Source organism: Cydia strobilella, chromosome 21 (genome assembly GCF_947568885.1).
Source record: "Cydia strobilella chromosome 21, ilCydStro3.1, whole genome shotgun sequence".
Lineage (NCBI taxonomy): Eukaryota > Metazoa > Arthropoda > Insecta > Lepidoptera > Tortricidae > Cydia > Cydia strobilella.
Window position 1 is genome coordinate 880155 of NC_086061.1, and position 27121 is coordinate 907275.

Consider the following 27121-nt stretch of genomic DNA (forward strand, 5'->3'; position numbering starts at 1 on the left):
ATAGTGTAGAGTAGGCAGGCATAGTACATACTAGGGGAGGGTCGGCCAGCATGGTCCACTCGGCGTCGGGGTCGGGCAGCCACTCCACGCAGGCCAGGAACTCGCGGCCCGAGAACCCCCCCGCCGCGTACAGCGCGCCGATAGTGTAGAGTAGGCAGGCATAGTACATACTAGGGGAGGGTCGGCCAGCATGGTCCACTCGGCGTCGGGGTCGGGCAGCCACTCCACGCAGGCCAGGAACTCGCGGCCCGAGAACCCCCCCGCCGCGTACAGCGCGCCGATAGTGTAGAGTAGGCAGGCATAGTACATACTAGGGGAGGGTCGGCCAGCATGGTCCACTCGGCGTCGGGGTCGGGCAGCCACTCCACGCAGGCCAGGAACTCGCGGCCCGAGAACCCCCCCGCCGCGTACAGCGCGCCGATAGTGTAGAGTAGGCAGGCATAGTACATACTAGGGGAGGGTCGGCCAGCATGGTCCACTCGGCGTCGGGGTCGGGCAGCCACTCCACGCAGGCCAGGAACTCGCGGCCCGAGAACCCCCCCGCCGCGTACAGCGCGCCGATAGTGTAGAGTAGGCAGGCATAGTACATACTAGGGGAGGGTCGGCCAGCATGGTCCACTCGGCGTCGGGGTCGGGCAGCCACTCCACGCAGGCCAGGAACTCGCGGCCCGAGAACCCCCCCGCCGCGTACAGCGCGCCGCGCAGCTCCGCCACGCCCAGCCCGGCGCGCGCGCGGCGCAGCGGCGGACCGGACTGCCAGGTGCCTCCTGTATACATAATACAAATACAACTTAGAATAAATTTAAAAGTGGAAAAATTACTGCCTTGGATGAGACTTGAACACCATATAGTGGGAAGATTTGCTGACTATGGATTAGGTCTTGGTGGCTCAGTTGGCAGAGCGCTGGAGTATCGATCCAGAGGCCGTGAGTTCAAGTCTCACCCGAGGCAGTAATTTTTCCACTTTTAAATTTATTCTAAGCTTAATAGCATCGATCGCAGACGTTTCTGCTTGTTAAAAATTAATTTACAAATACAACTATTCAGATATACATTCAAACGAGAGAGAGTATGTACATCCAATCCGGAGGTCAAAATACAAAATATATTTTTTCAACACACTTGCTCAAAACGACGTTTTTATTCCACCGATTTTTGGCTCATAATCCTAGATATTAAAACACGCGTACTCTTTCAGTGTATTATTCCACTCGTGCTTTTTCATTATATTATTGGAACGAGTTAAGAAGCTAACTGATTGCTATTAATATGCATGGAAAGGGAGCCTTCTTTAATTGGTCGGACTGGCGGGCACCGGCGCGCTCCTCGCGCCTGCGCGGTGCGCGGCCCGGCCGGCCCGCCCGCCGCGCCGCCCGCGGCCGGGGCGAGGGGCGGCCGGCAGTACGAGTATGACAGATGCAATACACAATACTAACTGTTTTAACTATTAAAATTTAAATAATATGAGTATCTTTTTTTTCTCGCAAATGTGTTGAAAAACGTCGTATGAAACGCGTGTGCATTGGTCATTACACACATCTACTTTCTTATTGCCTCGCTTACCTAACAAGACCTAGTTCCTCCTCTGGGTTGGAAGGCCAGATGGCAGTCGCTTTCGTAAAAACTAGTGCCTACGCCAATTCTTAGAATTAGTGGTCAAAAGGACCCCAAGCTCCCATGAGCCGTGGCAAAACGCCGGGATAACGCGAGGAAGATGAAGATAATGATAAAAACCGGCCAAGTGCGAGAGTCGGACTCGCCCACCGAGGGTTCCGTACTTTTTAGTATTTATTGTTATAGCGGCAACGGAAATACATCATCTGTGAAAAGCTATCACGGTTCATGAGATACAGCCTGGTGACAGACAGATGGACAACGGAGTCTTAGTAATAGGGTCCCGTTTTTACCCTTTGGGTACGGAACCCTAAAAACGAGAGTAAATACAGCGAAAAAACTGCTTTTCAAACTGCTGCACTCACAAAATTATGCCGAGACAGAAGCCATATTTAACAAAATTTAGTTTCAATATTGTGTCTAGATTAAGCCTTAGTTTGTAGTTAGTAGTTTCTTACTAAATGATAGTTTTTAATTGTAACAAAGTCTGATATTTAAATTATAATTAGTTCCCCGCGATACAGGCACTGCCTAGTGCGGAGACCCCTGGAATGTCTGTAACCTTTAGCTGAAAATAAATGATCTTTATTTATTTATTTAGTCGTATTTTTCCTCTTGTAAATCCAATCCGAAAGAATTATACAACTCTAGTTGTATAATTCTTGCCTTGTATAAAAATATATCCCATAGTTCTTAATTCGCTGACATATTTATGAGTATGATGAGTGCAGGGTATATTTTTACACTTGACTGTACAAAGGTGAACTTAATTGATTCCTTCTCCTAAGATTTTCTCTCCAAAAAGTAAAACGGTAATCGTATAACCAGACACGTTACCTGCTCGGCGCCCGGCAGTAACCAATCCACGCGCCGTCCGACCCTCCTGCTACGAGTCGGCCTCCCCACAAACGACACCCGATGACAGTAGGCCTCTGTATATTTTACCTGCAGGCTCGGCGCCCGGCAGCAACCAATCCACGCGTCGTAAGGAGGCCGCGCCGTCGGACCCTCCGGCGACGACTAGTCGGCCTCGCCAAGCACAGCCGCCCATCGAGCGTCGCGCTGAAGGCAGCAGCGGGCCGGGAGACCAACCAGCCTGTCAAAGAATAGTAGATTGTTAGCCACGGGATGAAAGGCACTCATTTCTGCCGAGGTAGTTTGGCGCTCGAACGCAATGAAAGCGCCAATAGTAAGAGGCTGAAATGATGCCTTTCCCGAGTTAAACACTCTACTTTTCATTTCGAATACGAGGAAAGTAAAATTCATGCGTTTTTTTTAAAACATGACTATGTATTCATTTTTATAGTATTTCTTGATGGTACTTTCAATTAACAATTTAGGCAAAAGTATCGTTATTTATGGAATGGGGAGTTAAATATCAGAATGGAAATTGTATAACAAATCCGTTTAAACCCAAATTTCAATTGCTTATCGTAAAAAAAATCGTAATTGGAAAGTAAAATGCTCTAGTGCAGAAACATATAATTTTCTGCACACCTTTTAGAACAACAATGACCCTCTTTGAGAGCATGAGAAACGAAAAGAAATAAATCAGTCACACGGCATAAGATGAACTGTAAACAAATTGTAACAATGCCAGTCAGGCTATTGAGTCAATTAGTATTTAACAACGCTCTTGTCAAAGAAAAAGATGTCAAGATGAATTCGCCTAATTTTAATGAGCAGCAATCCACCATTCTATCCCTTTACTAACTTTACTGAAAGGAATCAGTAAGGCTAGCTGATTGTGACGAAAACAGAGTTGCGCCTGAACCTGCGTCCACCATCGATTCCGCACTGCGTAAAGTCACCAAGGTTACTTAGAAGATGTCACCAGTGACCAAAGATAGATATAACTCCGTAATAGATGGATACAGTCTAAGGAAAAAACGTGCCTCGAAAATCACGAAAATTTGATTCTCGATCAGATGGCGCCACTAGTTTTGGCCTACACTCGTATAGAGGGCGTTGACTGTTTCGTTTGTTATTTATAGTTTTAACGCATACCAGTGAAAGAACATGGGTCAAAATCATATAAAAATAGTTAATGCAAATAAAAAAATCATTTATCCATATTTAAATACATTTTATCGTATTTTTATAAATATTTATTTTTAGTTTTAAAGTGTGTCGACAGATGGCAGTGAATTTACTGGGGTTACAAAATTGAGTATGACAGTAACGCTCTAGTATAAGTTACTGTATGCCAGTGACACACCTCGGGGTCCTCCAAGGACAGTAGTTCTGTAGAAGCCAGACAGCGCCAGGCGTCGCAGCCCCCGAGCGCCCACAGCGAGCCGCGCCACGGCACGGCGCAGCACTGCGACCGACCGGTGGTCAGGGGTCGGGCGTCTGACCAGGCGTCCGTGGCTGGCTCGTATCTGAACAGAGAACGAATGGGTAAGGAATCAGAGGTAATTGGTTAAAGTTTATGAGACTTCGTATCAGTCAGTTGCTGCTCGAAACAGTTTGATGGATTGTAATTTCGATAATGTCTCATTTCTCGGCTTTTTCCTATAACAGTATGAGAACATGCGTTCCGGTGATCTTTAGTTTTTAGTCTACATAGTGGTTGTATTAGTTAAAGTAATTTAACTGGGAATTAATCACACGATGTGTCGCTTTTGATCTTAACTTGCGCTATAAGTCATGAAGTACCGGAGCCGCGACAAATGTAGTGCAGGGTAATGACGTGCCACACGAAGCATCGTGGTGACGTCACAAACCGAGCAACGATCTTCTTGCGGCATGTTCTGTGTAGACCTGCCAAATGCTCTTTGGGTTACATGTAATCTATGTACATTACATGTTTCACATGTGTGAACAGCCTTGAAACTCCGTCCCCCCACGACGTTCAGAATGCCACGCTCGTGGTCGGCCGCGTCCGGCACCCAGTTACCGAAGCCCATCTCTCTCCGACGAATATTGAGTAACATGACAGTGTACAGCCTTGAGACTTCGTCCGCCGGGCTAGCCGCCAACCACCGGCCTCTACCCTATGATACAACAAGACAACAGTATGTAAGCTACCTGTGCACAGCCTTGAGACTGCGTCCGCCGGCCCAGCCGCCCACGACGTACAGCAGGCCGCGCTCGTGGTCGGCCGCGGCCGTCAACCACCGGCCTCTACCCTATGATACAACAAGACAACAGTATGTAAGCTACCTGTGCACAGCCTTGAGACTGCGTCCGCCGGCCCAGCCGCCCACGACGTACAGCAGGCCGCGCTCGTGGTCGGCCGCGGCCGTCAACCACCGGCCTCTACCCTATGATACAACAAGACAACAGTATGTAAGCTACCTGTGCACAGCCTTGAGACTGCGTCCGCCGGCCCAGCCGCCCACGACGTACAGCAGGCCGCGCTCGTGGTCGGCCGCGGCCGTCAACCACCGGCCTCTACCCTATGATACAACAAGACAACAGTATGTAAGCTACCTGTGCACAGCCTTGAGACTGCGTCCGCCGGCCCAGCCGCCCACGACGTACAGCAGGCCGCGCTCGTGGTCGGCCGCGGCCGTCAACCACCGGCCTCTACCCTATGATACAACAAGACAACAGTATGTAAGCTACCTGTGCACAGCCTTGAGACTGCGTCCGCCGGCCCAGCCGCCCACGACGTACAGCAGGCCGCGCTCGTGGTCGGCCGCGGCCGTCAACCACCGGCCTCTACCCTATGATACAACAAGACAACAGTATGTAAGCTACCTGTGCACAGCCTTGAGACTGCGTCCGCCGGCCCAGCCGCCCACGACGTACAGCAGGCCGCGCTCGTGGTCGGCCGCGGCCGTCAACCACCGGCCTCTACCCTATGATACAACAAGACAACAGTATGTAAGCTACCTGTGCACAGCCTTGAGACTGCGTCCGCCGGCCCAGCCGCCCACGACGTACAGCAGGCCGCGCTCGTGGTCGGCCGCGGCCGTCAACCACCGGCCTCTACCCTATGATACAACAAGACAACAGTATGTAAGCTACCTGTGCACAGCCTTGAGACTGCGTCCGCCGGCCCAGCCGCCCACGACGTACAGCAGGCCGCGCTCGTGGTCGGCCGCGGCCGTCAACCACCGGCCTCTACCCTATGATACAACAAGACAACAGTATGTAAGCTACCTGTGCACAGCCTTGAGACTGCGTCCGCCGGCCCAGCCGCCCACGACGTACAGCAGGCCGCGCTCGTGGTCGGCCGCGGCCGTCAACCACCGGCCTCTACCCTATGATACAACAAGACAACAGTATGTAAGCTACCTGTGCACAGCCTTGAGACTGCGTCCGCCGGCCCAGCCGCCCACGACGTACAGCAGGCCGCGCTCGTGGTCGGCCGCGGCCGTCAACCACCGGCCTCTACCCTATGATACAACAAGACAACAGTATGTAAGCTACCTGTGCACAGCCTTGAGACTGCGTCCGCCGGCCCAGCCGCCCACGACGTACAGCAGGCCGCGCTCGTGGTCGGCCGCGGCCGTCAACCACCGGCCTCTACCCTATGATACAACAAGACAACAGTATGTAAGCTACCTGTGCACAGCCTTGAGACTGCGTCCGCCGGCCCAGCCGCCCACGACGTACAGCAGGCCGCGCTCGTGGTCGGCCGCGGCCGTCAACCACCGGCCTCTACCCTATGATACAACAAGACAACAGTATGTAAGCTACCTGTGCACAGCCTTGAGACTGCGTCCGCCGGCCCAGCCGCCCACGACGTACAGCAGGCCGCGCTCGTGGTCGGCCGCGGCCGTCAACCACCGGCCTCTACCCTATGATACAACAAGACAACAGTATGTAAGCTACCTGTGCACAGCCTTGAGACTGCGTCCGCCGGCCCAGCCGCCCACGACGTACAGCAGGCCGCGCTCGTGGTCGGCCGCGGCCGTCAACCACCGGCCTCTACCCTATGATACAACAAGACAACAGTATGTAAGCTACCTGTGCACAGCCTTGAGACTGCGTCCGCCGGCCCAGCCGCCCACGACGTACAGCAGGCCGCGCTCGTGGTCGGCCGCGGCCGTCAACCACCGGCCTCTACCCTATGATACAACAAGACAACAGTATGTAAGCTACCTGTGCACAGCCTTGAGACTGCGTCCGCCGGCCCAGCCGCCCACGACGTACAGCAGGCCGCGCTCGTGGTCGGCCGCGGCCGTCAACCACCGGCCTCTACCCTATGATACAACAAGACAACAGTATGTAAGCTACCTGTGCACAGCCTTGAGACTGCGTCCGCCGGCCCAGCCGCCCACGACGTACAGCAGGCCGCGCTCGTGGTCGGCCGCGGCCGTCAACCACCGGCCTCTACCCTATGATACAACAAGACAACAGTATGTAAGCTACCTGTGCACAGCCTTGAGACTGCGTCCGCCGGCCCAGCCGCCCACGACGTACAGCAGGCCGCGCTCGTGGTCGGCCGCGGCCGTCAACCACCGGCCTCTACCCTATGATACAACAAGACAACAGTATGTAAGCTACCTGTGCACAGCCTTGAGACTGCGTCCGCCGGCCCAGCCGCCCACGACGTACAGCAGGCCGCGCTCGTGGTCGGCCGCGGCCGTCAACCACCGGCCTCTACCCTATGATACAACAAGACAACAGTATGTAAGCTACCTGTGCACAGCCTTGAGACTGCGTCCGCCGGCCCAGCCGCCCACGACGTACAGCAGGCCGCGCTCGTGGTCGGCCGCGGCCGTCAACCACCGGCCTCTACCCTATGATACAACAAGACAACAGTATGTAAGCTACCTGTGCACAGCCTTGAGACTGCGTCCGCCGGCCCAGCCGCCCACGACGTACAGCAGGCCGCGCTCGTGGTCGGCCGCGGCCGTCAACCACCGGCCTCTACCCTATGATACAACAAGACAACAGTATGTAAGCTACCTGTGCACAGCCTTGAGACTGCGTCCGCCGGCCCAGCCGCCCACGACGTACAGCAGGCCGCGCTCGTGGTCGGCCGCGGCCGTCAACCACCGGCCTCTACCCTATGATACAACAAGACAACAGTATGTAAGCTACCTGTGCACAGCCTTGAGACTGCGTCCGCCGGCCCAGCCGCCCACGACGTACAGCAGGCCGCGCTCGTGGTCGGCCGCGGCCGTCAACCACCGGCCTCTACCCTATGATACAACAAGACAACAGTATGTAAGCTACCTGTGCACAGCCTTGAGACTGCGTCCGCCGGCCCAGCCGCCCACGACGTACAGCAGGCCGCGCTCGTGGTCGGCCGCGGCCGCCGCGTGCGAGCGCGCGCCGGGCAGGCGAGCGCGCGGAACCCACTTGCCCAAACCGGTCTCTCCGCCCTGTCAACAAATAGGGGTAACGTCACACCAAAGATAGATATAACTCTGTAATAGATAGATACAGTCTAAGGAAAAAACGTGCCTCGAAAATCAAGAAAATTTGATTCTCGTTCAGAGGGCGCTACTAGCTTTGGCCAACTGTCGTATAGACGGCGTTGACGGTTTCGTTTATTATTTAACAATTTTAACACATATCAGTGAAAGAACATGGGTCAAAATCATAAAAATAATTAATGCAAATAAAAAAAATCATTTATCCATATTTAAATACATTTTATCGTATTTTTATAAATCTTAATTTTTAGTTTTTAAGTGTGTCGACAGATGGCAGTGAATTTACTGGGGTTACAAAATTTACTATGACAGTACCGCTCTAGTATAAGTTACTCTATGGTCACACGTATTCGAGAACAGGCAGAACGTTTTATTTTGTATGGGACCAAGATTTTTACAAAAACTCTTCTTCTTCGACCTAGCGTTTTCCCGGCCTAGCGCCAGGGTCCGCTTTCCTACTTAATCTTCTCCACTTTGTCCGGTCTTCGGCATCCTCAAGTGTGAGATTCTCTTGCATGTCCGCTATCACGACGTCCAGCCAGAAGATTTTTACAAAAACTATTTTTTTTAAACCCCTACGGAATATCAGGCGTGGCTCACTCCGCAATTTCGTCGCGTCACTACAAGTACATGCGGCCCACACCAATTTTGGTGTCTAGCCGTAGTAATTGCCGCGCACCGCTACGGAACGGACGCTTGTTCGCGCTTGCGTCACCTAGCGGTCATATCTGTCGTAATAGACACGTTTTGTTAGAAAGTGAACCTTCTGTACAGTCGCCATCAAATATATCGGAGCGCCCGAGGTGCTCAAAATGTCTGAACACGCACTCTAACGCCTTGACAATAGAGGCGTGTTAAGATATTTGTGAGCACCTCGGGCGCTCCGATATATCTGATGGCGACTGTACCTAGTAATATTATTTATTCTGTGGCCATATGTCAACAAAATCTAATTTATGCTAAAATGCTTTGTATCATTTTGGAAAAGAGCTGATACTCTTAAAACAGCTCGATCAATTTCTATGAAACATAGCTAAAAACAGCAGGAAAACTCGCTTTCACATAAAAAAACTCATCGAGACGGGCCCATCCGTCGGGGAGCTACGATGCCACAGACAGACAGACATTGGCGTCAAACAGATAACACCCCTCTTTTTTTTGCGTTGGGGGTTAAAAAGGTATCGTTTGACATACATACATAAAATTTGCCGTAGTCGTTCGTATGGGTGGTATTGCCTCACCTTTTGCTTAATAAGAGTGAGACGCAATGACATTGGACAGGTGGGATACCACCCTATCAGCCACGAGTTGCGAATCACTGTTCTACTAACAACTAGCAAAGATAGATATAACTCCGTAATATATAGATACAGTCTAAGGAAAAAACGTGCCTCGAAAATCAAGAAAATTTGATTCTCGTTCAGAGGGCACTACTAGTTTTGGCCTACAGTCGTATAGATAGCGTTGACGGTTTCGTTTGTTATTTAACAATTTTAACGCATATCAGTGAAAGAACATGGGTCAAAATCATAAAAATAATTAATAATTAAAGGGTCGGCAACGCGCGTGTAATATCTCCGGTGTTGCAGGCGTTCATAGGCTACGGTAACTGCTTACCATCAGGCGGGCCGTATGCTTGATTGCCACCGACGTGGTATTAAAAAAAAAAAAAAAAAATGCAAATAAAAAAAATCATTTATCTATATTTAAAAACATTTTAATCGTATTTTTATAAATCTTCATTTTTAGTTTTAAAGTGTGTCGACAGATGGCAGTGAATTTATTGGGGTTACAAAATTTACTATGACAGTACCGCTCTAGTATAAGTAACTCTATGCAAGTAGTTATTACGTACCTCTTCAAAGGCGTCCACCGAGTCCAACTCGTTATGTCCGTCAGAGCCGCCCAGCGCGTACACTTTCCCTCCCAACGCGGCTGCGGGGAAGCGTGCGCGCGCGCCGCGCATGTCGGCTAGGGGTGACCACGCGTTGGTGCCCGGGCAGTACGCCTCGCAGTTGCGGAGCACGCGGGCGCGGTCGTAACTATGACGATATCGTTATTGTGCAACAAGAGAGGAAAGTTGGTATTTCTTGCGAGTGTTTACTTTGAGTCCCGAGAAAGCGAAAGATTCTAAGGTAGAATCTTGAGCGTGGCGAGGGACTCAAAAACACGAGATGTAAAATAACTTTGCTCTCGTGTTGCACACATAATTTTTCACCTCAGTAGTGAGAACATATTAAAGGTTAAAATGTATTTCTAATTACACAGAATAAACAGAAAAAAAAGTATTATAATATGTACGATACGATAAGATACGATACGATACGAGACCGGACCGGACCGTACCGTACCGTACCGTACCATACCATAAAAAAAAATGTAATAAAAGTATGAAGTTCATGGCCTTCACTAAATTAAAAAGCTACATTGTTTCACTCCCTGGAGTGACGAGTCGCACTTTCCTCACTCCAGGGAGTGACGAAAGTATGCTTGTTCGAGCTGCTGAGGTGAAAAATATGAAGATAAGATTGATAAGATGATAGATAAGAGTTACGATAACATAGCCGCCACACAATCGAAGCATTTTAAAATGACATGAAACTTGGCATGAACAATTCAGAAACATATTTGTCTGTATACATATAGTTTTCGTTGCTAGAAATAGGGATGATGACACATGTTGAATTTTATAACAAAATCTAGTAACATAGGTAGCAAATGAGCAATTTATCACAATAATGTAGATATTAAAATAATATATGGAAATAATACAAAAAAATTGGACTTGAAAGTTTCAAAATTTAAGTAATTTTTTAACTTTCAAAAAGGATATAAGTAATGGTACCATTCGATTCCTTACATTTTATCCAAAAAGATTGTATAGCAACTATATACATAAACGCAATATTTCACCGACAAAAACGCAATTTTCTCGTTTTGTCCATACATTCAAAATGGACTCTCAGTGACCTCGACGTCACGTTCACTTATCGTTTTGCTAGGAGCGTTTCGCGAGTGAAGTACTGTCAGACTTTGACTATCATTTCTGACGTTTGTATTGCTTTAATGCTGTAGGTCCCATATAAACATTTGATCCTAAAAATAAACCTGATCGATCGGTACCATTAATGAAAATTTGTCATCTAGCCCATTGTAAACAAAGAAATATTAGAAGTTTTGCGTGTAAACTAACGTGCATTTCGTCGCCGAGGCATTAGACCGTATCGTCTAATATAATTAATGAATCTTCGATGAAAAGTATAAATAAATAAATAAAAATAAAATAAAAAAATAAAAAAGCCGTTTATTCCTTAATATCGTTACAATATTAATAAGAGAAATATTGAATTAATAGTACATGCATAACTTATACTTTATATTTTAAATTCTAAATAATTTACTGTACGTCTTCAAAATATTTTTTTTTTTTTCATTATGTTGATTTTAATATAATTTATAATTCAATTATTTTAATAAAATTTAATTTTTTAATTTGATATAGATTATGTCTTAGATATTAAGGACCTCTCTCGAGTATAGGCCTCCTCCAACTCCTTCCATTTATCTCTAGTTTTTGCTTCTTCAATCCAGTGAAAAGTATAAAGTAACAAAGACGCTCACCCGCCACAAACTATTAGTCGCTGTCCGAGCGCGGCCGCGCCGTGCGCGCAGCGCCCGCCCGCCAGCTCCGCTCGCTTCTCGCCGTCCGGTTCCGGAGGGGCGTCCTGAAACACGATCCGCACTAGTACGAGCAAAGATAGATATAACTCCGTAATAGATGGATACAGTCTAAGGAAAAAACGTGCCTCGAAAATCAACAAAATTTGATTCTCGTTCAGAGGGCGCTACTAGTTTTGGCCTACAGTCGTATAGATGGCGTTGACGGTTTCGTTTGTTATTTAACAATTTTAACGCATATCAGTGAAAGAACATGGGTCAAAATCATAAAAATAATTAATGCAAATAAAAAAAATCATTTATCTATATACATTCTATCGTATTTTTATAAATCTTCATTTTTAGTTTTAAAGTGTGTCGACAGATGGCAGTGAATTTACTAAGGTTACAAAATTTACTATGACAGTACCGCTCTAGTATAAGTTACTCTATGGTACGAGTACAATCTGCCGGCCTAGCCAAGGTCACAGGGCAGACACGCTATACATGAAAAATCACTTGCGTTTCTATGTGTGAACGGCACGTCTGTACACGCGGCATGCGTCATAGTGTAAGTTGCTTAAAAATAGTACTGAGCGGCCGGCAAAAGGCCGTCAATCTGGTGTCGCGGGGCGAGGTAACTCGAGTCGGGGCGGGGCGGTGCGTGGCCGTCCTGTATGATATTTATGATAATACTATTACTTATTCTGTGCCAAGGTGACAATCGCTATCGCTTCGACAACGAAACGCTTTGTGTCTCTCTATCGCTCTTCCATATTAGTGCGACAGTGACAGTTGCGTTTCGATCGCTACGGAGCGTAAGCGATTGGCGTGTTGGCTACGCGGCCTGGCCGCTAATGGAAGAGTGATAGAGAGACACAAAGCGTTTCGTTGTCGAAGCGATAGCGATTGTCACCTTGGCTAGGCCGACTGTACAGACATTGATCTGTGGTATTTTGAGGATAGTGTTTTTGGCTAGGCTGTTATACGAGCTATCAATTGTTGACAAAACTTTGCAAAAAGTAAAGCACTGGTAGAAGGTTTAAACTCCCTTCTATCGAGAATCAAAAAGAAACCAAATTTTAACTAAAGGTCCTTTTTGACCATTTTGGCAGACGAATGAGTTTTCACGTCACCCAATGGTTCCCTTTCCCTGCAATCTCAACATGATCGTTAGGCTACCTTTTCGTGGTCTTCTCCGTTGTTCTGTAAGATTTCGGTAATCTACAGCCATATTCGAATGAGATAATAAATCATTATATCCTACCTCTACTACTCTATAGAAATCTAAGACTGCCATTACGATGTACTCGCCGTCGGCGAATTTATGGTCCATCTAGTAACCTATGAGATGAGTTAAGTAAAGCTAACCTGTGTGTGTCCGAGCTTCCCGCCGCGTGCGACCGGACCTCCAGCCGGTCTCCACGCCACCCTAGCGGCCACTAGTCTCCCGTGCACGGCTAACAACGCCTGCGTAGCTCTCGCACCGAGCGACCTCGCGGCCAGCACGGCGCAGTCGCCGCCGGCGCCTTTAGCGCGCTCGCGGGCGCCGAGCTCGCCCCCCGCGAGCGGTTTGGGTGTTGTGGCGCCGATGCCTGGCTCGCGGCGTCGACGCTCCACGGCCTGTGGAACAAATATTTCAAATAGTTAAGTTAAATCTGTAATTTTATGCAATTTTTAACTTATTTTTCTCAAAAATGGACGGCAAAGTCGACATTGCCGGTTAAAAAGTAGGTCGCGAAGTGCGTAGTTTATGGTCAGTCAAATAATTAAAAAGTTAAAAACATTGCAGTCTCAATTTCGGGACTGCAATGTTGCATACAAATTCCATTATTTGTCGAGTTTCAAACTTTTTAAAAGTTGAAGTGGCCATATCAAATGAAGGCATAGGTCCATTAAACAGCCAAACAGATGATCAGTACTTATTATTATAATGTTGGTACCGCGACTATTTAGGTGTCTCAAATAGGTTGGCGTATTTTCAGCAGAAAAATGCACTTCCATTTTTAATAAAAAAAATAAAACGGCGGCAAAGCAAATCTTTTTACTTTTTTCTGTGAAAATATATACATAAAGAACGTTGCTTCTGTAAAGTATTTCTATTATATTTGCATTTATTGCGCCATTTTTGAGAAAAGCACTATATATGACTCGGCTGGAAGGCTACTTGCAGGCTTCGGATTCAATTAAACGGACTCCCAAGGTCGTCTGTTTAAAACGAATCCTCAGCCAGCAAGTAGCTACTTCCGAGCCTCGACAATAATGTACTATTGTTAGCGGAGAAGAATATACAACGACAATACGACATGAACACATACTTCGACTAATTTTCGTATTACAGTTAGCCCAAAAATCTAGCGTTCATCAATTCAGAACTCTCAATGCAATTCAGTCAGCTTGCCGTGTAGGCGTGTAGCAATTGCAACCACACTAGTCAAAATACATCGCCTATTACTATATCCTATCAGTGTTTTGCGTGAACACAGCACCTATTCTTACTTCAATAGCATCAGCTTGCACACTCACCTCACGCCGATATTCCTGTAGCTCAGGCGCATCAGTCCTCGCGGCCGGCAGCTCCCCACAATCCCTTAACTCTCCTCCTCCATCCACGAACAATAGATGCGTCCTGGAGTATAACTCCTCATCTAACGGTCGGTCCCTCAGCCATACGAGCGCCGCGTCAGCGACAGCGCGCGGGGCCTCGCCACCGTCTTCGGCTGAGGACTCGCGGAGAAGCTCGGCGGTTACTGCAGGGAGCGCCGCTAGCGCGCCCGAGGCGCAGATCTCGTCGAACTGAATGAACAAAGAAATGGATTAGTGGACCTATCGTATCGCCTAAATTTTGGTTGCTAAAATGCGTAGTGACATATTTTCTGTAAATCGGAGGCCTACCGCGAACCGCTCGTTCCTCTATTTGCGTCTATCATTCGAATATGCAAGAGCCAGTGTAAAGCAATTTTCGCGGTAGGCCCTCAGATTTTTTCACTGATCTAGCTTAGTAAATATGTAGAGTACATTTGATTTAAACAGGTTTATTAATGACAATCCTAAAAAAATATAGCTCCATTAAATATGTCTTTAAAATTAACGGTGATCATTGCACAAGTTACTCGCTCCTCGTGTTGAATTAAATCTTCGAAAACAATAATAAAACGGTTTTAGTGTTTCTGGCAACTTTTGCATCCATAACTCCTTAGCTATAAACGTTGTCCAGACACCTATTTTAACATAAGTATTCATTAAAATATGCTTTTGGAAATGAAATATTACACAAGCTTATATATACTTACATGTGCAGCAATAAACGTGTCGAGATGATGCCTGTGCTGCGGCGGTAAATCCGGCAGAGCTCTCAACTCTAGCGCATCCTGCGGCGTCGCCCGCCGCACAAGCCTCTCCGCTAACGCCAATCTCGCTCCTTCTACTCTCAGCCGCCATGCAGCTTCGTATAGTTTCCGCGCTGGAGCGCCAACAGACGCCACTAATCGTCCTGTGTACGCCCATTCGACCAACGCACGTAACGACGCAGCGTCAACCCCCGCTACGCGATGCAGAGGCTCCGCTAAAGTTTCTAATAAATACGGTGACGCAGCAGCAAGCACTGCCTTGTGTGCGGGCGTTTCTTCGCCCCCAGCAACGAGTAGGACGTCGAAGTGTTGTCGAGACTTGCGTAGCGCGTTGAGCGAGGCGAGGGCGCGCGCTGGTAGTTCCAAGTCTTCGGCTAGGAGTTCTACGGCTCCTTCGCCGCCGGAGCCAGCGCTCGCTTCCTCGCCCTCGCTGTCGCTGGCTGACGCTTGTTCAGGTGACGCGCCGCCTGACAACAGAGAATTAACGTGGGTATTAGAAAGTACTTCTTTCATTTTTAAACGAAGAAGAAAATTATAAATTATATAAAACGAGAAAGTGCCACGAAATGGTCTAATCTCAGCATAATGCTGGTGACTTCCAGCACTGATCTTTCGATGAGACGATCAAGTGAATACATAAGCTGCATTTGAACTGCGAGCTATATGGAATATCTTATCCTACGTTCATATTTACCCCTTATTACGGAATGCAAATAGTATAGCGGAAGCATTTATATGAGTGGCTGTATGGTTGTGTGTTTTTGCATTCCATAAATGTCCCCATATATCTCCAAAGAACTGGGCAGAATTGGTTAAATTTTCGGTAAAGCTTACGTGCACACCGACTATGGTTACCGCGCTAGATGGCGTGGCGATTTAATAATTTTGCATTGGCCTTTCAAACTTAATTGGCATGAAAATGTACAGGGCTCCTCAGACCTTGCAACAAATAGCATGTGATTTTCGAAACATATGACTAAGCATTTGAAACAAATTCAATCGATTGATCAAATGTCGCAATGTATCAAAAATGTGCGAATTATTGCAAAGCTAATCCCTTATGGTAAGCTGCTCGCAAGCTGTCTTATAATATTCTATCTAAGTATCAATCAGAGGCACGTGGCCAAGGCACGCGCGACTGAGTGCCTTGTATTCGCAAGTCTCAACTCACGTGACGACCTTGATAAGATATCCGTGGCTTCGTCGGCACAGGTGACTGACGGCAAACCTTATTGTAAATAGATAAGTTCTAAAATGGTCAGAAAAGTGTGTTGTTATTATTTTACCCTCCATATATGTAATAAACAAACAAATATACAAAGACAGGCCAATGAAAAGCGTGTAAAACAAGTTCGAAATTCAGTCTAAGGTGACATCAATCTCAGGCCTACTACTTAAAATTATAGGTAGGACTTTTATAAATATTTTGGTATTTAGTATACCTAGAGCTTGTTGACCGACCGTTAGCGAAGGTCTCCGTTTCAGCTTGGGCGAAAACGATTTCGTATCTCCTGATGTTCTCCTCTGTAAGGTCGCATTTCTTTCTTTTAAAATTTTGTGAGCATATTCGGTAGCTAGATAGATTTTTTCTGTGGTTTCGTTTTTAGGAAAGTATTGGAAATGGCGGAAACTGGCACGAAGAACTTAAGCGTCAGTAGGGTCCATGGCACTTAAGACGAAAGTGGAGGACCCGTGCGAAATCGCATTTTCAAGCGTACAAACGTTAATAGTCCTCATTTTCCTTTCTGCATATTAACATTATTGAAAATATTTTGACATAACTAGCTGTATATCAACCAAAGTTATGCCCCTAGGTTTGATTTCTTTTGAATTTTTAATTATTTTAAGCTAGGAGCATTTAAAAATTTGTATGAAAACTGATTTTCGCTTCTAATTTTTACAATAATCAAAAAATCTAAAAAAAGTCAAACGTAGGGGCATAGCCATAGTTAATATACGTACACCAAATTATGTAAAAATATTTTCCATAATGTCAATATCCAGATAGGAAAATGAGGACTGCGTGGAGAAACGGCCGAAACAAACTTGGTAAAACAAGCTTGTACTTTCCTCTTAAGGCTATTGTGAGTTCGCTGTGATAATGAGTTATGTTATTAATGATTCAACGAAGTAAGTTTTTTTTTTATTAAACTACTAGTAAGTATTACGCTTTGACAACAAACCCTCCATTGTTCAGATATATGTGACCACCTCGTCCGTTTCGATATATCTGATAGCAACTGCGAGGTGTAATCACAGTGGATCAATACGCATAATGGATACGTCGTCCATTCTACTTCTTTGACATTGCAAAAACTGCCTACTAATCGCAAAACATCGTCTCAACTGCGTACAAATCCCTCATATAAGATGACCTCTGTATCTCTAACTACTTACGCTAGACAGAGACCAACATATATTGGTCAGTCTGGTTATAATGCCGTGCTGTCTACGCCCGCAAAAACTGAAAGAAAGCTGTCTCACTCGTTCACACAGCTGATAATGAAACAGGTAGCTGTACGTCTAGCAGCGGTCAAGGGCATTCCAATTGAACCCATTACTCGAGCCTAAATGTAAATAACCATGCTATTGTGAACTTTATTTTCAGGGCCATAAGTTTCATGTTAAGCGGTTTATGTTTAATGACGCGCGCTACTGGCAATTTATCTATCACGGAAAACTTTTAGCTTATAAGCAACTAACTGTTTACACCTTGGACGTATAAACTAATCATTAAAATAGACACAAGATTGAAACGCCGAATGATTGAAATGACTGCTGTGAATAATCCAGTGTTAATTTCTCTTGCTCTGAAAGTGGGTCGTTGTTGTTCTAAAAAGTGTGCAGAGAATGATACATGTTTGCTCTAGAGCACTGTACTTTATAACTACGTTTTTGAAGTAAAACTTCTTTAGGCGCGACTAGAGGGTAACTGATTTTTTTTCTGACGGAAGTAACGCTCAGTAGTGACACACGCACAATAGGACACGCGTCAATGTGCCAACATAGCGATAAACGTCATCGTCAAAGAAGTTTAAGGTACTTCAATCGCGCGTAAAGATTACACGCACACACTTTTTAGGGTTCCGTACCCAAAGGGTAAAAGCGGGACCCTATTACTAAGACTCCGCTGTCCGTCTGTCACCAGGCTGTATCTCATGAACCGTAATAGATAGACAGTTGAAATTTTCACAAAATGATGTATTTCTGTTGCCGCTATAACAACAAATACTAAAAACAGAATAATATAAATATTTAAATGGGGCTCCCATACAACAAACGTGACTTTTTTGCTGTTTTTTTCGTAATGGCACGGAACCCTTCGTGCGGAGTCCGACTCGCACTTGACCAGTTTTTTCTTTTTTTTTCTTTTTAGGGTGCCGTAACCGCCTTACCCAAAGGGTAAAAACGGGACCCACAGATCTTGCAATAAATCGCACGCGGTTTTCGATCCTTTAGGTAGATGCATTCAATAGATCTAACTTTTTGTACTATTTCGTAATGACAATCATATTAGACATCGGCCTTCATATTGATTGCCACTGTGACAAGGTACAAAGTGGTACATAAATTGACTGCCCCTATAAGTGATCTGTGAAAATGACATTACGCGTCACGGACTCACGGAAGACTAGTGACGTCACGCGGCCTCACTCGGAGACTTCTCTGCTGTCAACGGGCGCTCGACCGAACCACAACAAGTCTTACTCAAGGACCAATCTTTAACAGGTGGCAGTGACGAAAACTCTACTCTACTTCAACTTTAACTTCAAAAATCATTTATTCAAGTAGGCATAATAAATTAATAACCACAAGTCGTACAAAATATAAGTAAATATTACAGTCATTAATTTATTATTTAATAAAAATACTATTCCTACCTTCCTTCCTATTTTGCTCTGTATTCCATAAGTCTCGAGTTCAAGTCTCGAAAGATAACTAAATTTAATTATTTCAACAAGTTTTTGCGGTTTAAAATTTTTGAACCGTTTATGTAAATTTTTTCGGTTTAAAGATCTTTATTTCTCAAAAGAATAACAATAAATTACTTACTTGAGAAAAGAAAACATTACATGCATAACTTAGCCATGATACTTCAAGCTAGTGAGCGTAAACATTAATGCTATCGCAAAACCGTAAAAGTTATTTTTTTTTTACCTAACTATATAGCAAAGCAAAAGGGAGGGTTATAATTATCCATCTAGCAGCAGAATCACTGAGCAGATTAATAAATGGGATGTCAAAGGATTATCATGATTATATCGGGTGTTTCGTCCTATTAGCAGCAAAATTACTGCGCCGATCTTGACAAATGGGGCATCAAGTTGTGGTTTTTTGTGGCCTAGTTGACATAGGCTAAATTTTTACGAAGGAAACAGTAGCCGGGTCAAAGTTCTTCAAATATTTAACCTGTTCTATGTCTATCGAAGCCTACATAGTTTATTACATAGCAGCAAGCCAAACCTAGCTCTTACCCTAATTGAATGTGTTAGTATACACATGAATAACTAGTATACCTACGCCTAGGCTGTTGCAAAAAGCGTACCGGCCGTTTCCACGCAGAAGGCAATATTCTAAACATGACATATCTGACCTTTACCAACGTATTTAAAGGGGGGGGGGTGGTATTTAACTGAGGTTTTCATCGATTGTTGACAAGTTTTGAATCGTATCTCCTACTTTTGTACTACATATAGAATTATAAGACAAACGGCTATCGTTTCTTCAATCTTTTATCTCAGTTTTTGTCTACTGGATTTTAAAAGAAATGAATACTTATTTATTTACGATTCTTTTAAACATTGTCTAAAAAAACACTTGTTTCGTATCTCGATTGCTGTGAAGGATCTTACATATACGAAATCTACATATTTGGGTTCGTCTATGACGTCTCTAAAAATGTGTCTAAGGTTCTAATTTTAAACTAATTAACCCAAAAGTTATGGCCAGAAAACCAGTTTTTTGGCCTAAAATTGTTCAACTTTGATGCCAAATATCTCGAAAACAATGAACTTTGAAGTAAATATGGGATTCTATATTGCTTAAAGCGATTGCTGTTATTATGATAAGCTACAAAAAACATTAGAAAACTAAGGGCTTCAGATCGAAAGTCATTGGGGCGTGGAATCCCCTTAAGGATATGGAGATCAAATTATGTGGGGACAAGTTGTAAGACGCATTATAGGTTTAGGTACGCGCATCAAATACGTTTGGTATACTGATATATATTGCGCCGTAGAGATATAGAGATACAACAGCACGTTCTTCTACATAAAACAGTACTTCTTTAACCTGTGTGTGTAATACTGTTCATCGTTCATTCATCTCTTTTTGAATGCGCAATCTTAATCTAGAGATAACCGGCCTTTATACTAACAGACCGGGCATAACCGTACTCGTAATCATACTACGTTGATACACAGACTAGGATCGCTAAGACAAAACTATGACTTGGTGACAAGCCGATTTCGTAGGCACACATACTCATTCATAGGATTTTACCCGTTCACCTCTTGAGTTGTAAATGTGTGCGTATCGCGTGTAAATGGGAGTTTTCAGAAAAAATGGTACAGTCGCAGGCAAAAATATCGATCCAGACAAATGGCTCAAAAATATGTGAACACGACTTTATTGTCTAAGGTGTAAGAGCGTACACATATTTTTCAAACTTTGGGAATGTATATATATATATATATATATATGCCCTTGACTGTACCATTTACTTTTTTTCGAAAAACCATCAACTTTTGGGTTATTTAGACTCGGAAGCATGAGTACTATTGAATGAGACAAAGAAAAAAAATGTCCCGTTTTTCATACAAATTTTGGGTGTCAGTTTTGTAACGGTCCATACGTCCATACTAAATGTATGTGAAAATGCGTTACAAAACTGAATTTTTTTTGGGAACATTTTTTTTTTCTTTTTTAATGGATAGTCCTCGTGATTCTAAGTAGAAATAACCCAACAGTTGATGGATTTTCGAAAAAAGTAAATGATACAATTTTATGTGAAAATGCCCAAATACGAGACTACCTAATAGCTACCTACAGTGTATTTTTACACACTTTTATTTAACTTCACTGCTATACCTTTGTATGTATATATAGTGCTTCAAATCTTGTAACTAAAATTTGAACCACTTCCCGGTATCTGATTCAGTTGAAATTGGGAGTACTATCGTAATTCCGGTGACAATACAATAATATGCTAACATGGAGGTGTTCTAATGATGCAGCCGGTAGGTAGCCAAAGGAACTCCTCGGTGGAAAAACACAAACACATGAGGTTTAGGCTCATAAGAAAGGTCTCAAGAAGTACTCGATAGATATGCAAATGAGAAGAAGTACAGTCAGCAATAAAAGTGTGTCACAAAAAAAAAATTGACAGTTACTTGTTGTAATTTGTCTATATGCCCTAATCAATACTGACCTTGAATGTACCTATAAAGCGGCCGTCGAACCTGACTATCAAGACTTTGACCAATTTGTTCTCGATTGTGCTCGTCTGATCTTATCTTACCTATTAGATTAATTCTGTTCTCTTAGAAGTCTAGATCCTTCACTGACACTAAGGATCTAGGCATTTCAACTAAATCGGTTCAGCGGTTTAAGCGTGAAGAGGTAATAGACAGACATACACACTTTCCCATTATTACTCGCACGGGTAGTTCAATTAATTTAAACAAAACCTTTACAAAATATACATATAAACCTTCCTCTTGAATCACTCTATTAAAAAAAACCGCATCAAAATCCGTTGCCTAGTTTTAAAGATCTAAGCATACATAGGGACAGACATACATACAGAGCGAAAAGCGATTTTTTTTAGGGTTCTGTACCCAAAGGGTAAAAACGGGACCCTATTACTAAGTCTTCGCTGTCTGTCTGTCCGTCTGTCTGTTCGTCTGTCTGTCTGTCCGTCTGTCTGTCTGTCTGTCCGTCTGTCACCAGGCTGTATCTCATGAACCGTGATAGCTACAGTTGAAATTTTCACAAATAATGTATTTCTGTTGCCGCTATAACAACAAATACTAAAAACAGAATAAAATAAATATAGGGGGCTCCCATACAACAAACGTGATTTTTTTGCCGTTTTTTGCGTAATGGTACGGAACCCTTCGTGCGCGAGTCCGACTCGCACTTGGCCGGTTTTTATACTATGCAGTGATATTAGTATGGATCATGTTGACTGACATAATCATAAGATAATTAAAGTGACCCATAACCGTCAAGCGGTCGCCACAGTCATGAACACAGATAATAGGTCGAAGGCCCACAGCATTCCAGTGAGGTACGAACTAGATCAGTAGTAGGTACAGTTTAGTACAGGGGGCCTTTGAAAAGCATCTCTATACGTATAGGAACAGGGTCTAGATTCGTTATCAGGACAGATCTGTCGAAGTAACGGATACTAAGGTTGTATTCGAGATGACTGATTGGTTGATCCGGTCTGTTAAAGCTTAGGTTCTAGAAACAAAACCTAGCGAAAAATAAAAATATCTAACGAAGGGGCAAAGCTGTGGTTGATATACACCAGATTGTGTCAAAACATACTCGAGAACGTTAATATCCAGAGAAAATGAGGTAACGTAGTCCTCATTATTATATGAAAAGAGGATTTCGCGCGGCCGTCCCCTTTCGTCTTAACAAATATCCCTCAAAGGGATAAGTTCGCCTTTGTACTGCCTATCCTGTGGCATATTTATTTATATGTATATAAATATAAATAAGAGAATAATCTAAAAACCATCCAGCACCTACTTAATTAAGAATATTTAAAGTAACAAAGATAGATATAACTCCGTAATAGATGGATACAGTCTAAGGAAAAAACGTGCCTCGTAAGTCAAGAAAATTTGATTCTCGTTCAGAGGGCGCTACTAGTTTTGGCCTACAGTCGTATAGATGGCGTTGATGGTTTCGTTTGTTATTTAACAATTTTAACGCATATCAGTGAAAGAACATGGGTCAAAATCATCAAAATAATTAATGCAAATAAAAAAAATCATTTATCTATATTTAAATACATTTTATCGTATTTTTACAAATCTTCAATTTTAGTTTTAAAGTGTGTCAACAGATGGCAGTGAATTTACTGGGGTTACAAAATTTACTATGACAGTACCGCTCTAGTATAAGTTACTCTATGAAAGTAATAAAGAAAATCTCTACTTATATGCATAAAACAAGCTAAGTAGTTTACGCTGCGCGCAGCACTTTATTCTCAAATTTATGATAATGATATTATTACCATGTTCTTAACAGAGTAAGCAAACCACCCTAACCCTAATTTACGATATTGTGATTATATTAGTTTGCACAATACGTGCGTAATACCATTAATTAGACGAGATTAGTTCCCCGCCATAAATATATCGACGGCGCACGGCCTTCCACTACATGAATAAACTGTTCTCGTGTAATTTGATAATATCGAGTTTATATCTATACTAGGTATAACCGCCGAGTGAAGATGCTCAAATGACACAATTGCGACGACAATCACATTCGAATGCGTTTTTCATACTAGGCGAGTCTCACATCGTATTTTACGTAGTAAAACCTAAGCAGTTAGACAGGTCCCACTGAGGGACAACTCGGAATAAGGATTTTTTATTGCAGTGAAAGACGTTATTAGATTTAGTTAGCCTAATTAGTTCCATATCAATAGGGCTAGCCGCTTGGCAACTAGGAATAGGATTATCCAGAGAAGCTAGTTAGGATTACAATATAACGCAATCCGCATATCATAATACTGTAAGATAATAAATACGAGATAAGAGCGAAAGGCTGAACGTTATTAGCCGGGTCCAAACAGAGCGCGAGCAAAACTTCCTCGCGCCAAAAACGGCCAGTGTAGACGTGCCTCGGCCGCTTAGCACGAGGAATTTTGGTACTTTGACCCGCCTGTTCCTATCTATATAATTAGGCAAAACAATTACGCGCGTCAAATAGAGATATAATCAGGCGAGTCGATGTACCAAATCCCTCGTGCAATGCTTCCTTTATTTAGTTCACCTAATAGCGCTTATTACATCTATCTCCGTCGGTAAGTTTTCGTAGGAACCGCCCCCCTACAAGTGCCAAGCAACCGTGTAGATGTTATAAGCGCTAATGCAGTCACTGAATCAGAGAACTATGGGGTTGCCAGGAAACCGACGTTGGATGCGGCGAGAGACCCAGATCCAGCGCAGTGTAATTGCGTCATAAGCCCGCAGGGCTTTAAAATACCAGAAAATGATGAGTGATCAATCCGTCACTATGGAAATGTAGCAATGCTGTATAAAAAGCAACATGTTTAGGTACTCTATGAAAGATGTTATCATTAAGAACGTCGTAAGTAAAACAACTTCGTCCGCGTGGAATGATGATGATGATTGATAAAACAATTCTATTGTAGTAAAACAATCCTGATTGCCTGTAAGTACCTACTTATCTTATCAGCGACCGCGTGCTAACTACTTATTATTGTACATAATGCTTTAGCGATAAGTTCGCCTTTATTATCAAACATTAAATATAATTACCTAACACCTATGTATTTATTGATTGTTTCTTGCACGATGTTTTGGTTTTGTAGCAATTCAACCCTAGATTATCTAATTCATGACTGAAACGGGCAAGTCTGGCAAGCTAGTGTACACTTTCTTAAACAAAAAATATGTTTTAATTTATAACAAGTGAAAATGGTGAAATTTTAAATCTATATTGTTCTAGCTAAATAATATAACTACAGATTTATTTACACTCTAAGTTCTATGGGCAGCAGAACATTCGAAACACATGTACATAAATAGTACATACATACATGTATACATAAGTTAAATACATAACTATTTGGCCAATCAGGTAAAAACTAGAATGCATAAATAACTTGTTCACTGTAAAGCGAGGTTTAGACTAGCAAGAACTTGCATGCAATTTAAGTTACATTGCCGACTACTTTTTTTTTGTCAAAGACAAAAAATGAGATGGGAAGACGAGTTCAGGCAGGTGGCTGGAGCCTTCTGGAGAAGACAGGCTCTAGACAGGGACTCGTGGAGGAATATGGGAGAGGCCTATGCCAAGGGCAATCAGACAAGACGTCTGCGGAGAAAGGCTAGCAGTAAGCAGTAAGCCGACTACTAAGGTAAACTGCATTCAAAAGTTTGATCAGATACCGCAATGTAACGTAAATTGCATGCAAGTTCTTGCTAGTCTAAACCTCGCTTAAATCATGCAAAACAAGCTATATTTATTTTACCATATAACACAATTTGCAATGCCTCGCTAAATTAATGAATGGGTGGGCACTGACTGCCAGAGACAATTATTTCAATTGGATCTGCTACACAATCAACACACACACTTCAGCGTATCCAATGACTGTCACACTTCCAATGCTGTATTTTCGCTACTAACTAGTAAATACCAGTAATAAGCACAATAACATGTAAAAATTGTCAGGACTGGAATTAATTGTCAATTTATTCATTGCTCAATTTCAGTTCTTGTTAAGAGTCCCCGGCATGCTCGGCCGAATTGCACCTTCCTATACAAACATTCCGCTTTCATTTTAAAACTATGTGTTGGATTGTAATGAAACTTTGCACATACAGTGACATGAGGTATATCTAGGTCTGAAATTAGTTTATATAGCTCCAGTTTATAAAACAAAGGAAATAGAACAAAAACAAGTTTTGTATGAAAAATTTAAATTCGCTGTATTTTTTTAACGAATGGTATCTGAAGCTACATAAACTAATTACAGACATAGTACGTACCTTAGCCTATTGTTAGTACAAGTTTCAAAGCAATCTAGCTAGTCATTTTAAAATGAGAGCGGAACTACGTTTGTATGGACAGCCGAGCTTGCCAGAGACCCTTAAGACTTCTATCAGGAGAGATGAATATGTCTCGCATTAATGCTATACATTTCAGATTCTTAATTCAATATAACTATGTGGTGAATATTTTGGTGTGCAAATTTCAATAGTTTCCCAAGCCCGAAGATTTCCATCTCCTTATGTTATGTACTAGTTCTGCATCAGCATGTGACAAGGTTGTTATCTAACCAGAAATATAAATATAGCAAATGTTATCGTTAAAGTATCACAGCTATAATAATCATCAATCACTCCGTTTTACTCCCCATCTCTTTGAATCTGTTTGTTTATAAATGAAATTTCAATTATGCAGTAGTTTTCTTATGAAATTTGGTAAATCGGGCCATCATTAAGAAATTTAAAGAAAATATTTCATTTATTTGTTGTAAATATGACATCTGGGGCCCATTTATCAAAAGCTTGTAGCTTGTAATACAAGTGGAAGTCCCTATCTAACAAAAGCTGTCAAAAAGGGACTTCTTTTGATAAACGGGCCCCTGAAGTGAAAAATCATATTGTTTTGCATTGTTTCAAATCAAAACAAAGTGCAGTCACATAACCACATGAAAATATGCAACACAATGTGCTACAGAAAGTATTGTCACAGTACAATGGCCATCTGAGACACTAACAGGCTTGCTTTCCATGAATACCTTGACTTTGAGCTCATAACTCAATTACACTGAACTGTGGCTCAAACTTAAAACCGTTTAGTAAAGGTCAGGTGTATAAGGCACCTATTATTTATCAATACTCTGTCCAAATCCTACACGATTTAAATAGTCGTTTGTTTCATCGTATAAATATATAAAACCGGTTGAGTTCCTACGAGGGACCAATGTTTCAATACAAGAAACGTAAACGCGGTCTAAATAAACCGTGTCGCTTAGAGTAGAGAAACATCTAGTAACTTCGCGAGCAGACAAAGAGATGTACAGAATAGCACTCACCATATCCGTTGGTGCACTCCGCTCCTCGCATGGTGCAGGATCCTGCAACAGAGAGAGCGTCAGTGCGTTCCACCGGCCTCTAACTGGATTAAACCGCGCGAAGGCCGCGGCGCAGTTCACACTTCGCAATCACATGGCTGACATAAACAAACCCACCTGATGAGTGTGATGCTGCCGCGAGCCTCGCCCGCGAGAGAGACTCCACTGTCACGCGTTACTCATGCCGTGTCTCAGCCGTGCCGCCTCGGTGTGGTGTGCTCTCGTTACGCCAACGCCATCAGCCATCAACGCACCTCGCGACTTGTTTTGACAGCTGACGCGAATATGACAGCTTCGCTTTTTAAATC

At 43.6% G+C, this 27121-nt stretch overlaps 1 protein-coding gene across 1 annotated transcript; it reads right to left on the bottom strand.

Annotated features, from left to right (window-relative positions):
- Window positions 1-450: 450 nt before the first annotated feature.
- On the bottom strand, window positions 451-27121 carry LOC134751236 (influenza virus NS1A-binding protein homolog). The gene is made up of 11 exons (XM_063686619.1): window positions 26931-27121; window positions 26775-26816; window positions 14903-15426; window positions 14136-14405; window positions 12981-13232; window positions 11574-11677; window positions 9808-9994; window positions 7750-7898; window positions 3833-3995; window positions 2560-2710; window positions 451-767 (listed from the first exon to the last, which is right to left on the bottom strand). Exons 2-11 carry the CDS (start codon window positions 26803-26805, stop codon window positions 451-453), a joined length of 2148 nt encoding a protein of 715 aa, XP_063542689.1. The 5' UTR covers window positions 26806-26816; window positions 26931-27121.

Coding starts and splice junctions, on each gene's coding strand:
- LOC134751236 (XM_063686619.1), bottom strand. CDS start 26,805: ATGCGAGGAGCGGAGTGCACCAACGGATATG. Junction 3,996..7,749: donor AGTCTCAAGGCTGTGCACAG/GTAGCTTACATA, acceptor TTCTCTGTTCAG/ATACGAGCCAGCCACGGACG. Junction 2,711..3,832: donor TGTCCTTGGAGGACCCCGAG/GTGTGTCACTGG, acceptor ATTCTTTGACAG/GCTGGTTGGTCTCCCGGCCC.